Source organism: Mobula hypostoma, chromosome 7, assembly GCF_963921235.1.
Source record: "Mobula hypostoma chromosome 7, sMobHyp1.1, whole genome shotgun sequence".
NCBI classification, from domain to species: Eukaryota; Metazoa; Chordata; class Chondrichthyes; order Myliobatiformes; family Myliobatidae; genus Mobula; species Mobula hypostoma.
In genome coordinates, this window is record NC_086103.1 from 134,534,055 (window position 1) to 134,548,441 (window position 14,387).

Genomic DNA, 14,387 nt, shown 5'->3' on the forward strand with positions numbered 1-14,387 from the left:
CCCATCGAGTCTGCTCCGGCACTCCACCATGAGCTATGCTATTCTCCCATCTAGTTCCAATTTCCAGCTTTTTCCCCATATCCCTTGATACCCTGATTAATTAGATGCCTATCAATCTCCTCCTTAAACACCCTCAATGACTGGGCCTTCACAGCTGTATGTGGCAACAAATTCCATAGATCCGCGACACTCTGGCTAAAAAAAATCTCTCCTCATCTCTGTTTTAAATGGGTACTCTCTAATACTAAGACTGTGGCTTCTTGCCCTGGACTCACCCACCAAGGGAAACTGCCTTTCCACATCTACTCTGTCCAACCCTTTCAACATTCGAAATGTTTCTATGAGATCCCCTGTCATTCTTCGATACTCTAATGAATACAGTCCAAGAGCCGACAAACGCTCCTCATGTGTTAGCCCCTGCATTCCAGGAATCATCTTCGTAAATCTTCTCTGAACTCTCTCCAACATCAGTACAACCCTTCTAAGATAGGGGGCCCAAAACTGCACACAGTATTCCAAATGAGGTCTCACCAGTGCCCCATAGAGCCTCATTAACACCTTACTCTTGTACACTATTCCTCTTGAAATGAATGCCAACATAGCATTCGTTTTTCTTACTGCCGATCCAACCTGGTGGTTAACCTTTAGGATATCCTGCACAAGGATCCCCAAGTCCCTTTGCACTTCTGATTTTTGAGTTTTCTCCCCATCTAAATAATAATCTGCCTGATTATTTCTTCTTCCAAAACGTTCAACCGTACATTTCTCAACATTGTATCTCATCTGCCATTTCTTTGCCCACTCTCCTAAACTGACCAGTCTCTCTGCAACCTTTCCGTTTCTTCAACAGTTCCTGCTCCTCCATCTAACTTGGTGTCATCCGCAAATGTAGCCACAAAACCATTTAATCCATAATCTAAATCATCGATACACATTGTAAAAAGAAGCGGCCCCAACACCGACCCTGGCAGAACACCACTAGTAACTGGCAACCAATCAGAATAGGATCCCTTTATTCCCACCCTTTGCTTTCTGCCTATCGGCCAATGCTCCACCCATTCCAATATCTTTCTTGTAATTCTATGGGCTCTCATCTTATTAAATAGCCTCTTATGCAGCACCTTATCGAAGGCCTTTTGAAAATCCAAATACACATCATCCACAGCCTCTCCCTTGTCAGTCTTATTTGAGATTACCTCAAAAAATTCCAATAGGTTGGTAAGGCAGGATCTTCCCTTCATGAAACCATGCTGGCTTGGGCCTATCTTGTCATGCACCTCGAGGTATTTCATATCCTCGTCCTTGAGGATTGACTCCAATAACTTTCCAACTATCAATGTCAGACTACTAGGTCTGTAATTTTCTTTTTGCTGCCTCTCTCTTTTCTAAACAGCGGAACTACATTTGTGACCTTCCAGTCCTCCGGAACCATGCCAGAGTCTGTTGATTCCTGGAAGATCATTTCCAATGCCTCCACAATCTCCAAAGCCACCTCCTTCAGAACCCGTGGATGCACCTCATCCGGTGCGGGAGACTTACCTATTCTTAGTCCATTTAGCTTCCCAAACATTTTCTCTCTAGTAATCTTGACTGTACCTAATTCTATTCCCTGAGACCTCTGGCTATCAGGTATGTTGCTAATGTCTTTCACTATGTGTGATACGTTTTGGTGCACCATGGTCTGGATGAAAGTTGTTTAGTTTGATTGTATAGGTGTACAGTTGGATGACAATAAAGTTGAATTTGAGCTTGACCTTGAAAGGGGGAAGGAGATAGAAAAGAGAGATTGAGGAAAGGCATATGGTCTACCTCTTACTACTTCAAACCAAATCAACGTATCCTTCTGCTCTTCCTGTCTTAACTAAATGGAGTTGTAATCCTGGATGCTTTAAAAAAAGACACATTGGTTTGTTTTGACTACATTCCTCTGAAATAAAACTAGATTTGCTACCATCAACTGCTGAGTCATAATAATTCTTCAGCACCACCAGATAGTGACTCATAGCGGTTACAACAAAGTAATACTGGTTTAGCATAAACAGGAGCTGTGGGCATATAGAGGAATATAATATTATAATTTTCATAAATAATAACTTTTAATCATCTTGAACCAGTGTAAAAAAAAAATGGGAACATAATTTAACTTCTGTTCATGTATATTTGTTTAAGGTTCTCCCCCAATTCAGTCTTCAGGGAAGAATTTGCGTGACCGAAAAAGCATGGACTTATCTCTAATAGATATAAATTCTATTGATCGTGAAGAAGGAGAGGGAATGGAGATGACCGAAACAGAATCAGTACTATCGACTAGTAGCCAGGTTGCATCACTTGAGCAGTTACTCAGCTTTCCTGAGACTAAATCAGGTTGGTTAACGATAATGAATTTGGAGCTATCTTAAAATGGTACTTAATTAACTTCAGTAATAAGATTTAAGATCGTAAACAATTTGTTTATTCTGCATTTGTTAAGATTTTTTTAGAAAACTTTCTACTTAATTTGCAATATTTAATTATACTTATGTAAAGGATAAAACATACTAAATACTATTTTCTAAACTTGTATAATGTAAACGTTGAGAGAGAATTTTAAGATATCTAATTATCTAGAAATTACTTGGTGCCCCAAAAGCCATGTTAATTGTGAGGCATGGCAACAAATAATTTGCCACTTGGGACAAATGCGCAAAGCTTCAGCTGTCAGGGCCTACGAACACTCAGCAAAATGGCAGAACACATAATGCCTATGAGTTAGCTGTGGCTCGGAACTGGTCTCTGGACTGCAAGGAAGAGGGGCAAGGGGTATTGTGGATGGGAAGGAGGAGTTTATTAGTATCCATTTAGAACAGCACAGTGCAGAAACATTTTTTTTTAGCCCACCGTGACTGCACCAACAACAATACCAATGTGAATCCATCCAATTTGCCTGCATGTGGTTGATGTCCCTCCATTCCCTATCTATTCATATGTCTGTCTAAACGTCTCTTAAAGATTATCATGCAACACACATCAAAGTTGCTGGTGAATGCAGCAGGGCAGGCAGCATCTCTAGGAAGAGGTACAGTTGACGTTTCGGGCCGAGACCCTTTGTCAGGACTAACCGAAGGAAGAGCTAGTAAGAGATTTGAAAGGGGGAAAGGGAGATCCAAAATGATAGGAGAAGACAGGAGGGGGAGGGGTGGAGCCAAGAGCTGGACAGGTGATTGGCAAAAGGGATATGAGAGGATCATGGGACAGGAGGCCCAGGAAGAAGGAAAAGGGGGGGGGAAACCCAGAGGATGGGCAAGGGGTATAGTCAGAGGGAGAAAAAGGAGAGAGAGAAAGAATGTGTGTATATAAATAAATAACGGATGGGGTACGAGGGAGAGGTGGGGCATTAGTGGAAGTTAGAGAAGTCATTGTTCATGCCATCAGGTTGGAGACTACGCAGATGGAAAATAAGGTGTTGTTCCTCCAACCTGAGTGTGGCTTCATCTTTACAGTAGAGGAGGCCCTTGGATAGACATATTGGAATGGGAATGGGATGTGGAATTAAAATGTGTGGCCACTGGGAGATCCTGCTTTCTCTGGCGGACAGAGCGTAGGTGTTCTGCAAAACAATCTCCCAGTCTGCGTCGGGTCTCGCCAATATATAGAAGGCCACATCGACAGCACCGGACACAGTATATCACCCCAGCCGACTCACAGGTGAAGTGTCGCCTCACCTGGATTATCATACCTGCTTTTACCACCTCTCTTGGCAGCATGCTCCAGACACCTAAAACTCTGCAAGAGGGAAAGAAAAAATTCTTCTTGTGGTCTCCTTCAAGCTTTACTCTCTCACCTTAAACCAATGTCATCTTGAAGAAAAGGCCACCTGCCTTATTTATACATCTCCAATTTTATGTACATTGGATTCCAGTTAATTTGGACACATTTGGACCAGTACATTTTGGCCCAATTAAGCAGCTGCTCCAATTAGCCGAATTTTCATAGAAATAGTTAAAAAGGTATAAGAAAGACGAATTGAGTAACAAATTATGTTCTCAAATGAAATACAGAACAAATTAGAACACTACCAATAGTACTATAGTATTATAAACTTATTAGTTCCTGATACTTATTGATGGAGGAGTTCATCTGTGTCGCATACTTTTGACCGTAAATGAACAAAATCAGCACAGGCGCCTAATGAAGATAATGGACTACTTCATATAATGCTGTTGACAATTCAAATCTTCATTTCAAGATGATTGTCAATACCTTCAAATTATTCATAGTTTGCAACTTGTTTAGGTAGTGAAATCGTTTTACTTGCACTCCCGACCATTTCTGGCATCTCTAAGCTTGAATGCTTGAAACTGAAATGAGCAAAACAGTTCTGAATTGTCTTGTTACTTATTTCTTGCCAACTGTGAGTGACAAAAATCACTGCTTTTGATCGAAAACAAACAGTTGCAGCCGGTGCTATTTAAAAACTGTTCGCTGTAAGCTTAGTGTCATGTCAAATGGCCACACAAGTGCACATAACTGATGCTAGTTAGAAGCTGTTTGGCAACAGTCTCACATCCCAATTAAGTGGGATAGTGTCCCAAATAAACAAATGTCTAACTTCTCACTTGCATTTGACCTTGCAAAGTGCAACGCCTCACACTTGTCCATATTAAATTAAATCTGCCATTTCTTTACCCAAATTTCCAACTTATTAATACCATGCTGTATTATTTGACAGTTTTACTCACTGTCCATAACTCCATCAAATTTCATATTGTCTGCAGACTTGCCATTACGGACCACCTACTTTTTCATCCTGACGAGTAAATGTCCTGGCACTGATCCTGCAGAATACCACTGGTAAAGAATTCCAATCAGGAAAACACCTCTCCACTATGACTTCACTTTCTGTCGCTACCCCCTTGCTCCTCTTAAGCATATAAGATTCCTTAGGATTGTCCTTAATCCTACTTGCCACACATATTTCACAACCCCTTTAGCCTTCCTCATTCCTTGTTCTTTCCTGCTTCCTTTATGATTCTCAAGGGTCTTGTTCAATTTCAGCTTACTAAACCTTGCGCTTCCTTTTTCTTGTTGGCTAAGCTTACAATATCTCTTGTCATCCTAGATTCACAAATCTTGCCATCCTTATCTACTGTATCTTCTTTCATCTTCAGAAGAACATGCTAGTCTATCTGCTGGTCTTTAAACACATTCCTTCATGTCAAATGTGGGTTTGTGCTTAAATAGTCTCTCCCAGTCTTATTTGTAATTATGTTGCAATTAGCCTCTTCTCTCCTCCCCCCCCCCACCTATTTAACACTTTTCTCCGAGGACTAGTCTTATTTTTATCCTTAACTATCTTAAACTTATTGAATTATGATCACTGTTCCCACAATGCTCCCTTGCTGAAACTTTGATCATTGGGCCAGGTTCATTGCACATTATAATCTAGTTCAGCCACTCCCCTGGTTGGACTATTTACATATTATTTCAAGAAGCCCTTCTAGATGCACCTAACAGATTCTACCCTAGCTGGCACTAACAGAATCCCAGTCAATATTAGGGATGTTAAAAACACTTTTTTTACAACTTTCCCTGATCTCCCTGCATATCTGTTCCTGTAGCTCCAACTGCTTATTGGGAGGCTTGTACTAAAGACTCATTATTATAATAATTATACCTTTCATATGGCTAAAATTCTATCTATCTGTCTATCTATTCTCACTAGATTTAGTCCTTCAAGATGGAGAGGATATTCTCCCTAATTAGTAACTAACTCCCCCTCAGTTGTGGGGGGGGGGGGCGGTGTCAGAAGAGAGTGATCACTGTTGATATTGGACACACCGTCTACTAGAGAAGGTTGTTAGAGATGGTGCTTGGTTTGGGAGTGGTGTGGCAGTATTGTGGTGGGGGGGGTAAGGGAGGTGATGTACTTGTGTCAGGTTCTTTGGGAGAGGTGAGTGGCTTGGGGGCAAGGATTCAGTAAAGAACTGAAAAATGGGAGTTGGTATGTTGATGGAGTGAAATGAAGGAAAGTAAAAGCAAATCACCTGAAGGGTCCTGCTCAGGAAGAGCTCCTTCAAACCATGTAGAGGAAGAAGCAATGTTTAAAAAAAACTTGATTGGGTTGTGAATGTCCATTTGGGGCAAAGAGACTTAATGTTTTGCTGTATTGTAAATAAATATTACATAAAGGATAAAGTAATTTCACATGTTTTCAACATTGATAGCTCTTCAGTACACACACAGTTCATGACAGGAAATCGCTGGCGTGGAGTGATTCAAGCTGGAAAATGTGCTCTGAGAAATATAGGTTTTATTTTAATTGAGCTAAAATACCAGCAGCATAACCAAATTCCTATCTAAAAAGATGCATGCATCCCTGTTTTCACATGGTTTGCTTTTCCATTGACGAAAGAAATGGCCATGAAAAATGCTGAAAATAATTTTGAATTTGTGTTGTGTTAGCTCTACAAACCTTTCTCATTTATTCTATTGATGAATTTCAGATGTTCCTCAGTGGCAGCCTGAGCCAACTAAAGAAGAAATTGCGCAAAAGTTAAACACAGCTACAAAGAGCATTGACCACTTAAGTGGGCTCCTCAGAGACACAGAGGCTACCAATGCCATGCTTATGGAACAGATTACGGTAGGCATGTGCACATAGTGGGTTGGAGCTCAAAGCAGACTGAAGTAATTTACTTCAGTTTGCTGAAAACATAAAAGAACAAAATCTGCTTCAGTACTTTGTTTTCTTCGCTTAATATCTGGATGCCAGGAAACTTGTCAATTTATTAAATAAGATAATGATGAGAAAGACCATACATTTATTCTAATTTTCCTATTAGGAAGGCTCTAATTGTACTTTGACAGGCTGCTTCAGTCATTCCAAGATTTTCACTTCCACTAACCGATCTGAAATCCATTCTGGGTATTGATCCTCTTTTCTGAAACATAAGAACATAAAAAATATGTTTATACTTCCCAAACAATCCTTTGGTCCTGCTCCAACATTCAATATGGGCAGAACCGATATCCTCTGTGTCCACTATCTCACTGGATGCTGATGTTCTGTTTGCCTAATAGTCAAAATATGGTAAAACAAAAATTGATTTGATCTCTTTTGGCTAAAAGATTTGACTCCAGTCTATCTTGTATCCAGTGACTGAGCATTCTCCAATGTAGAGAATTCCCAATACTTTACAGTCCTCTATGCATTTCCCTAGTAAATATCCAAATGATTGCCTCCTGACTGTAAAATTTTCAACAAGATTAATTTTCATTATAAACTCCAGTGATTAAAGGCAGGTCACTATCTCTTCTCATAAAATAACCATCTGCTTCCAGAAAACAATCCAGTTAATCTGTGCAGCACATAGTTGTTCCAAAATCTGATATAGTGACTTAACTATCTTATGAAAGTTTACTGTGAATGCTTAGTGAAATTTTGAGTGAGGTAATTGACAAAATGGCAAGGGAGGAGTTAATCTGGAAATGAACATGTATGTTGGCCTAATGATGTTTATAGGTGAGAAACTGGTTGGTCTGATTTGGCTTTGGATGGTCAATATTGTTGAATTAGAATACAGTCTTGTTACGCTTTGCTGTGGATGTATTTCATTAGATAAACATGTCTGATTGTGGCCCACACGGATGTTCCTTTTTGGGGGAGGGGGGCAGAAGAGACAGTGTTCTAGCTGTTTGAGAAGTTGTTTAGCTTAATCTAGGTCTATGCAGATCACAGATTTGCATCTGCATCTCTAGGTAAGTAGGAAGAGCACAATTATTTAACTTGGCTAGGTAGATGGTAGATAGATTCAAGGCAATAGGTATCTGAGGGGGAATAGATTACAGGGGAAAAGTGGTAAGATTGGTCTGAGAGCCAGAATATATGACATGGACCAAATGTGGTGGGAGAAATTTGGGTGGGAAATATGAAAAGCTTTCAAAAAGCTGTTGTGAAATCTACTGGTCCTTAATGATACAAAATCGTATAGCCCATGAAATGCTTCCATTAATTGTAGGTTCCTTTCTGATTTTTGCATTTAACTCTGTCAATTTTACTATTTTTTTTTCTTCTACCACATAGCTGCTGAAAAGTGAAGTAAGGAGGCTAGAAAGGAACCAAGAGCGCGAGAAGTCTATTGCAAACCTAGAATACTTGAAGAATGTTATGTTGAAGTTCATATTCCTAAACGCAGGAAGTGAGAAGCAGGGTCTTCTCCCGGTAATTGACACAATGTTGCAACTGAGCCCAGAAGAAAAAAGTAAACTTGCTGCTGTTGCTCAAGGTAAAACACAAAATCTGATACATGCTCACATTTTCTCACAGATTTTCAGTTGGCCATTGCTGCCTTTGTGAAAATGTGAGATATACTTTTCGTTGTGAGTAGGGAAAAACTACATTCCATCATTCCTTGATCCTGCAAATTATCCACTTCAAGCAGATGTGCAATTGGGTTTTGTAGGCTAATACAATGTCTCCTTCTATCGCCAGATTATATATTCATTATTTTAGCAATGCTCTAAAAAAAATCTCTTCCCTCTAGTTCTCTTAATGGTTTTAAAATCTATAACTTCCATTTATCATCGTACTTCTCCCAGTCTGATCTGTTAAATGGCGCTTCATTTGACTAATTTGTCAGTGAACAAATGGAATCAAGTTTTAAAATACCCAGGCTTATTTCCATATCCCTTGATGGCCTCAGTCCTTCTATCATTGTAGCCCTCTAAGTTCCCATCTCTGGCCTCTGACACCATAGACATGAGTCAACTGCAAAAGCAGAAGCTCTGGAATTCCTTTCCTCAACCACACTATCTTTGCTGTTTGTTTCTTGTGAGTCTTTAAAATCCTATTTGGCTAAGCTTTAAGATAAGTGTCCTAATGTTTCCTTATATAGCTTGTCAAATTTTGGTGAGTAATGTTCCTGTAAAACACCATGAAATACTGTACTCTAAGTAGTTGTTGTCATTGATATCCTCACAGTACCCTAGTCATCATTCCTTGGAACCCCAACCAATGGAAGACTGCCAGCAAACCAAAGTAGTCATGCTGTTAAAATCAGTTATAAGTAATTGTGGGAGAGAAATAACATGGCATTTTTGACTATTTAAAGAAATCTGACCCCCCCCCCCCACTCTGATACATCTAACAAAGGTTACCTGGTAGTAAATTATGCTTTTGCTTTGTATTCAGGAAATAGAGGGCCTTCATTCTTAAGCATACAGGATTACTTGCCAAATTTCAGCCACTGCTCAGTCTAGCAGAGTAATCTTCGGTGATAATGTTAGCACCCTTTTTCCTTGGTTTCTGACCCTCTCCAGCACATGCAACCAGGGTTACGTAGCATGTCGACATGTCCAAAGGAAAAAAATGTGATGTTCACCAGAACACCACCCAAAGACTTGCTGAAAGAATATTTACATTTGTTTCCCATAAAATTAATTCTCAGGCTTAAGTGGAAAATAGGTTTACGGGAGGACTGTATCCAAACAGAACATTTTAAGTCAAACAGGCTGATGTAACCTCCATTTATTGGATACATTACAGAAATAGATCATGGAAAGCCTTGTCAAAAGTGCCTTGTTCTGGAAATATTATGGTCGGGGGTAAAATATCTTTACAATTTTAATTCATAACTTGTATGCCAGTAATTGTTTCTGGTCTTTGACTTCCTAATGTTAGGTGTCCTGTCAAGGATGATGAAACTTTCAAGCACAAAGAAAGTGCTGTCCAAGAAACGAAACAAAAATGTGAACCACTGTACCACATCCCCTGGGCATTTCAAGATTCATATTACAGAACAGCATTGGCAACCTTCCAAGCAGTTTGTCTGCCTCCTAGACTAGGGATTTTCCATGATGTAGGAAGAAAATTCATAGACATTTTTTCTCTATTCAAGCAAATATGACTGCGAGAACTGTTATGTCCCTTGATCTTTATTTCTCTGTTGATATGAATTATATAAATATAATTATGACTTTTCATTGGTGTTTTCTGTTTAGGGGAAGAAGAAAGCACTTCAAGGTCATCAGGTTGGGCTTCATATCTTCATAGTTGGTCTGGACTTTGATACGGTTCAATAGGGCAAAATATTTCAGTTAACATTCCAGCCTTACCACAAAGTGCGGATAATGACAGAAGACTGCCTTAGACTTTTTGTTTTGTGTGTTTCTAGTTTGATTTGTAAATATCTTTTTTTGTGTTCATGTTCTTTTTTATTATTTCTAACTTGACAAACCTATGGGGTAGAAATTGTAACTGGAAGGAGAAATTTTAATGTGATTTGCACAGGAGAGTCATTGATCTTTAAAGTAAATTTATGATGAATCTATTTTTCTTATTTCAATACTGTCAAAGCAGTGTTAGGCATGTGTCTGATAATACTTGGCATGACAGACCCAATTACTAATATACTACTGTAAAAACAGTTACTGATGATATGGAGTCTACAGAAATGAAAATGCTGAAGCTACTCCAGGTCACGCATAATCTTTGAGCTTACAAATATTAACGTTTCAGCATGACCTTTCGTCACAACTGCTTGCTATTCTACAGGTTATTAAAGCAAATAACAGGGTAGTAAAGGGAAGAAGACATCTGTGATGGGGGAGGGGATTTTAAATCTAATTAACATCCCAGATAATTTGCATTTGATCCCTAGTCCTGTTTATCCAATCCCATCATTTTCTGTTTATTTAAGAGTTTTCAGCACTTGCCATCTTACTTATGGAAGCAATAGTTTATGTACAGCAAAAGTTGTTCGTTTAGTCTAAAACCAAATTTTATCATGACCAAAACATGAATGGATTGTATAAAAAGCTGTAAGTTTAAGTATGGGCATTATATAGATATATTAAAACATAGCATTCCAATGTTATTAGAGTTATATATGTTATCATATTGGCATGAAATCTTTTCAGAAAATTAGACATATTTTCATTGGGATCAGTTATATGTTTGAATTTGTTCAACTCTTACTAGGTGTAGTAATTTAACTGGAATAAGTCTATACTAAAAAGGTGTTGGAAGATGTAGAAAATGAAAGTGATTGAAAGATTTGCCCACCACTGAGGTTTTTGAAAGGTGTTTCTGGAAGTGTCTAAGTCTGTTGGATACATTTTTTAAAAAATACAAGTAAAGTGCACTTTCTTCGGTTGTGTATGCATTTTCACCTGGAGCTTTTCATTGGAGGGATCAAATGAATTATTTTGAAATAATATATATTTGAAGTATTTATTTTCTAAAACCATCCCTTCAAATTGTACATACTGGCAATTGAAGATTATTCTGTATATGTTGGTTTACTATTTCTTAATTCTGATATGAGGCTAACTGATTTCCCTTTTCCAGATTTCTACGATTTCCATTAAGCATTTGATACTGGTGGCTGAATTATCAAATGTTCAATTTGATGCCTGAACTAGAAAGTGTATTAGAGCACTAAAGTGTTGAGCCTTCTGCAAATATTTCCCAGCTTTCCATAAATGCATCCACAAATCATTAGATTTCTTTGCTAAATCAAATCTTTGCCCCTAAATTTTATTGACATTTTACACTCAACCATGAGCCATTTGTAAAATATTACTGTTCATTTTTCAAAACTACAGCAGAAAAGGGTATTTCATTTATAATATGTGAAGCAAGAAATGTGAAGATTGATCTCAGGTCATTTGTTGATTGTGTTGATGGACTTGTAAATGGATTTTCAACCAGTGTGCATATTCGTTTCTCAGCACATCAGAACCAGTAAGGAGGATCAGAGTTAACTACTGTCTGTTGTGTTCTTGAATAAATCACATTTGATTCTAATGCTGACTTCTTGTCTTAGACATATTTTGTAAAATGTTATAGATGGCCACACAGATGAAGTTGATTTATGGAAAAATTTGTACCTTTCTACTATGTGAAATTTTTTGATACTCGTTCTACCCTCATTGTAGCAAATTTCTTGAGAGCTAAGAATTGTAATTGATCATTTATTAAAAGCCATTAATAATGGAGAGGGAGCTCCAGAATTTAGACCCAGTGACAACAAAGGACCAGCAATATAATTTCCAGTCAGGATATTCTGCACCACAGACTGGGACTTGCATGTCTTGGTATTTCCATGCATCCGCTACCCTTGCCCTTTGTTAGTAGGTGTTGTATTTTGGGAGGAGTGCTATAAAAATGGCTAAGTAAGTAACTGCATAGAATTGTACAGACGGTACACTGCAACTACTTAATACCAATGGGGAGGTAACATATTAAGAGAAGTTGAAGGGATACAATCAAGTAGACTGCTTTATCAAGATGTTTTCAAGTTTCTTGTCGCTATCAGGAACTAGAACATTCTGTTTAACCTTGTAATCAATCAAGTAAAAAGCATCCTAACATACTGCAGAGTAGTAGGTAAAAGTTTGGTGTGCAGTCGTCCAGTTACTGTCTTATTGGGCATTATTCACCATACCTCCTCTGTATTCTCTTTTCCATAGATGCTGCCTGACCTGCTGAGTTCCTCCAGCATTTTATGTGTGTCTCGCATATCAACTATTTTCATTTAAACTAAGCTAGAATTTCACTGGTGTGTTTGAATGCAATTTTTGTTTACTTTTCAGATGATTGCTTTAAATAGAATTATCAATCCCCTTGCATAGCATATACAGGTATATTAAAATGCATTGTTTTATCAGTTAGGTTTAATTTACTTTATAGGGTTAATATATTTTCTCTTGCCTATTTAACCATACTCTTTGCATAAACATTATTCAGGATATCAATTACTTAAGACTGATATTCATATTGTAGTGAATGCCTTGAGGAAAAAAATGGTTTCTAACTAGAGAGCTCTCATTAACTCCTCTCCAGATATGGAATTAATGAATCAAATTTCATCTTCAAAAGGTGCATATTGCTTCCAACGTCTGTTTGCAACATGTGAACAGATAAACAACATCAATGCCACCTGTCAGAGCTGATAGTGGTAACTAAAGGAGTATAATCTGCTGTGTTTCTATGACCCTAGGTTGCCAATAAGGAGTCTTTTCAAACATGAAGTTGCTTCATCCACAATATGTCACATTAATTCCTTAGAGAGTAAGTAGTTCCATCTTAATCCTGCTAGCTCCAATTTATAGCAACATACATCAAAGTTGCTGGTGAACGCAGCAGGCCAAGCAGCATCTATAGGAAGAGGCGCAGTCGACGTTTCAGGCCGAGACCCTTCGTCAGGACTAACTGAAGGAAGAGTGAGTAAGGGATTTGAAAGCTGGAGGGGGAGGGGGAGATGCAAAATGATAGGAGAAGACAGGCGGGGGAGGGATGGAGCCGAGAGCTGGACAGGTGATAGGCAGAAGGGGATACGAGAGGATCATGGGACAGGAGGTCCGGGAAGAAAGACGGGGGGGGGGGTGACCCAGAGGATGGGCAAGAGGTATATTCAGAGGGACAGAGGGAGAAAAAGGAGAGCGAGAGAAAGAATGTGTGCATTAAAAAGAGTAACAGATGGGGTACGAGGGGGAGGTGGGGCCTAGCGGAAGTTAGAGAAGTCAATGTTCATGCCATCAGGTTGGAGGCTACCCAGACGGAATATAAGGTGTTGTTCCTCCAACCTGAGTGTGGCTTCATCTTTACAGTAGAGGAGGCCGTGGATAGACATGTCAGAATGGGAATGGGATGTGGAATTAAAATGTGTGGCCACTGGGAGATCCTGCTTTCTCTGGCGGACAGAGCGTAGATGTTCAGCAAAGCGGTCTCCCAGTCTGCGTCGGGTCTCACCAATATATAAAAGGCCACATCGGGAGCACCGGACGCAGTATATCACCCCAGTCGACTCACAGGTGAAGTGATGCCTCACCTGGAAGGACTGTTTGGGGCCCTGAATGGTGGTAAGGGAGGAAGTGTAAGGGCATGTGTAGCACTTGTTCCGCTTACACGGATAAGTGCCAGCAGGGAGATCAGTGGGGAGGGATGGGGGGGACGAATGGACAAGGGAGTTGTGTCGGGAGCGATCCCTGCGGAATGCAGAGAGAGGCGGGGAGGGAAAGATATGCTTAGTGGTGGGATCCCGTTGGAGGTGGCGGAAGTTACGGAGAATAATATGTTGGACCCGGAGGCTGGTGGGGTGGTAGGTGAGGACCAGGGGAACCCTATTCCTAGTGACTTCTCTAACTTCCGCTAGGCCCCACCTCCCCCTCGTACCCCATCTGTTACTCTTTTTAATGCACACATTCTTTCTCTCGCTCTCCTTTTTCTCCCTCTGTCCCTCTGAATATACCTCTTGCCCATCCTCTGGGTCACCCCCCCCCCCGTCTTTCTTCCCGGACCTCCTGTCCCATGATCCTCTCGTATCCCCTTCTGCCTATCACCTGTCCAGCTCTCGGCTCCATCCCTCCCCCTCCTGTCTTCTCCTATCATTTTGCATCTCCCCCTC

At 39.7% G+C, this 14,387-nt stretch overlaps 1 protein-coding gene across 1 annotated transcript in view; it reads left to right on the forward strand.

Moving 5' to 3' along the window:
• LOC134349552 (GRIP and coiled-coil domain-containing protein 2) overlaps positions 1 to 12,589 on the forward strand; it is a 55,247-nt gene extending 42,658 nt beyond the window's left edge. Inside the window, exons 20-23 of the mRNA XM_063054048.1 lie at positions 2,170 to 2,364; positions 6,483 to 6,622; positions 8,063 to 8,264; positions 9,979 to 12,589. Coding sequence (XP_062910118.1) covers positions 2,170 to 2,364; positions 6,483 to 6,622; positions 8,063 to 8,264; positions 9,979 to 10,046 — 605 coding nt within the window. The 3' untranslated portion in view covers positions 10,047 to 12,589. The remainder of the gene's footprint in view (positions 1 to 2,169; positions 2,365 to 6,482; positions 6,623 to 8,062; positions 8,265 to 9,978) is intronic.
• Positions 12,590 to 14,387: the final 1,798 nt, after the last annotated feature.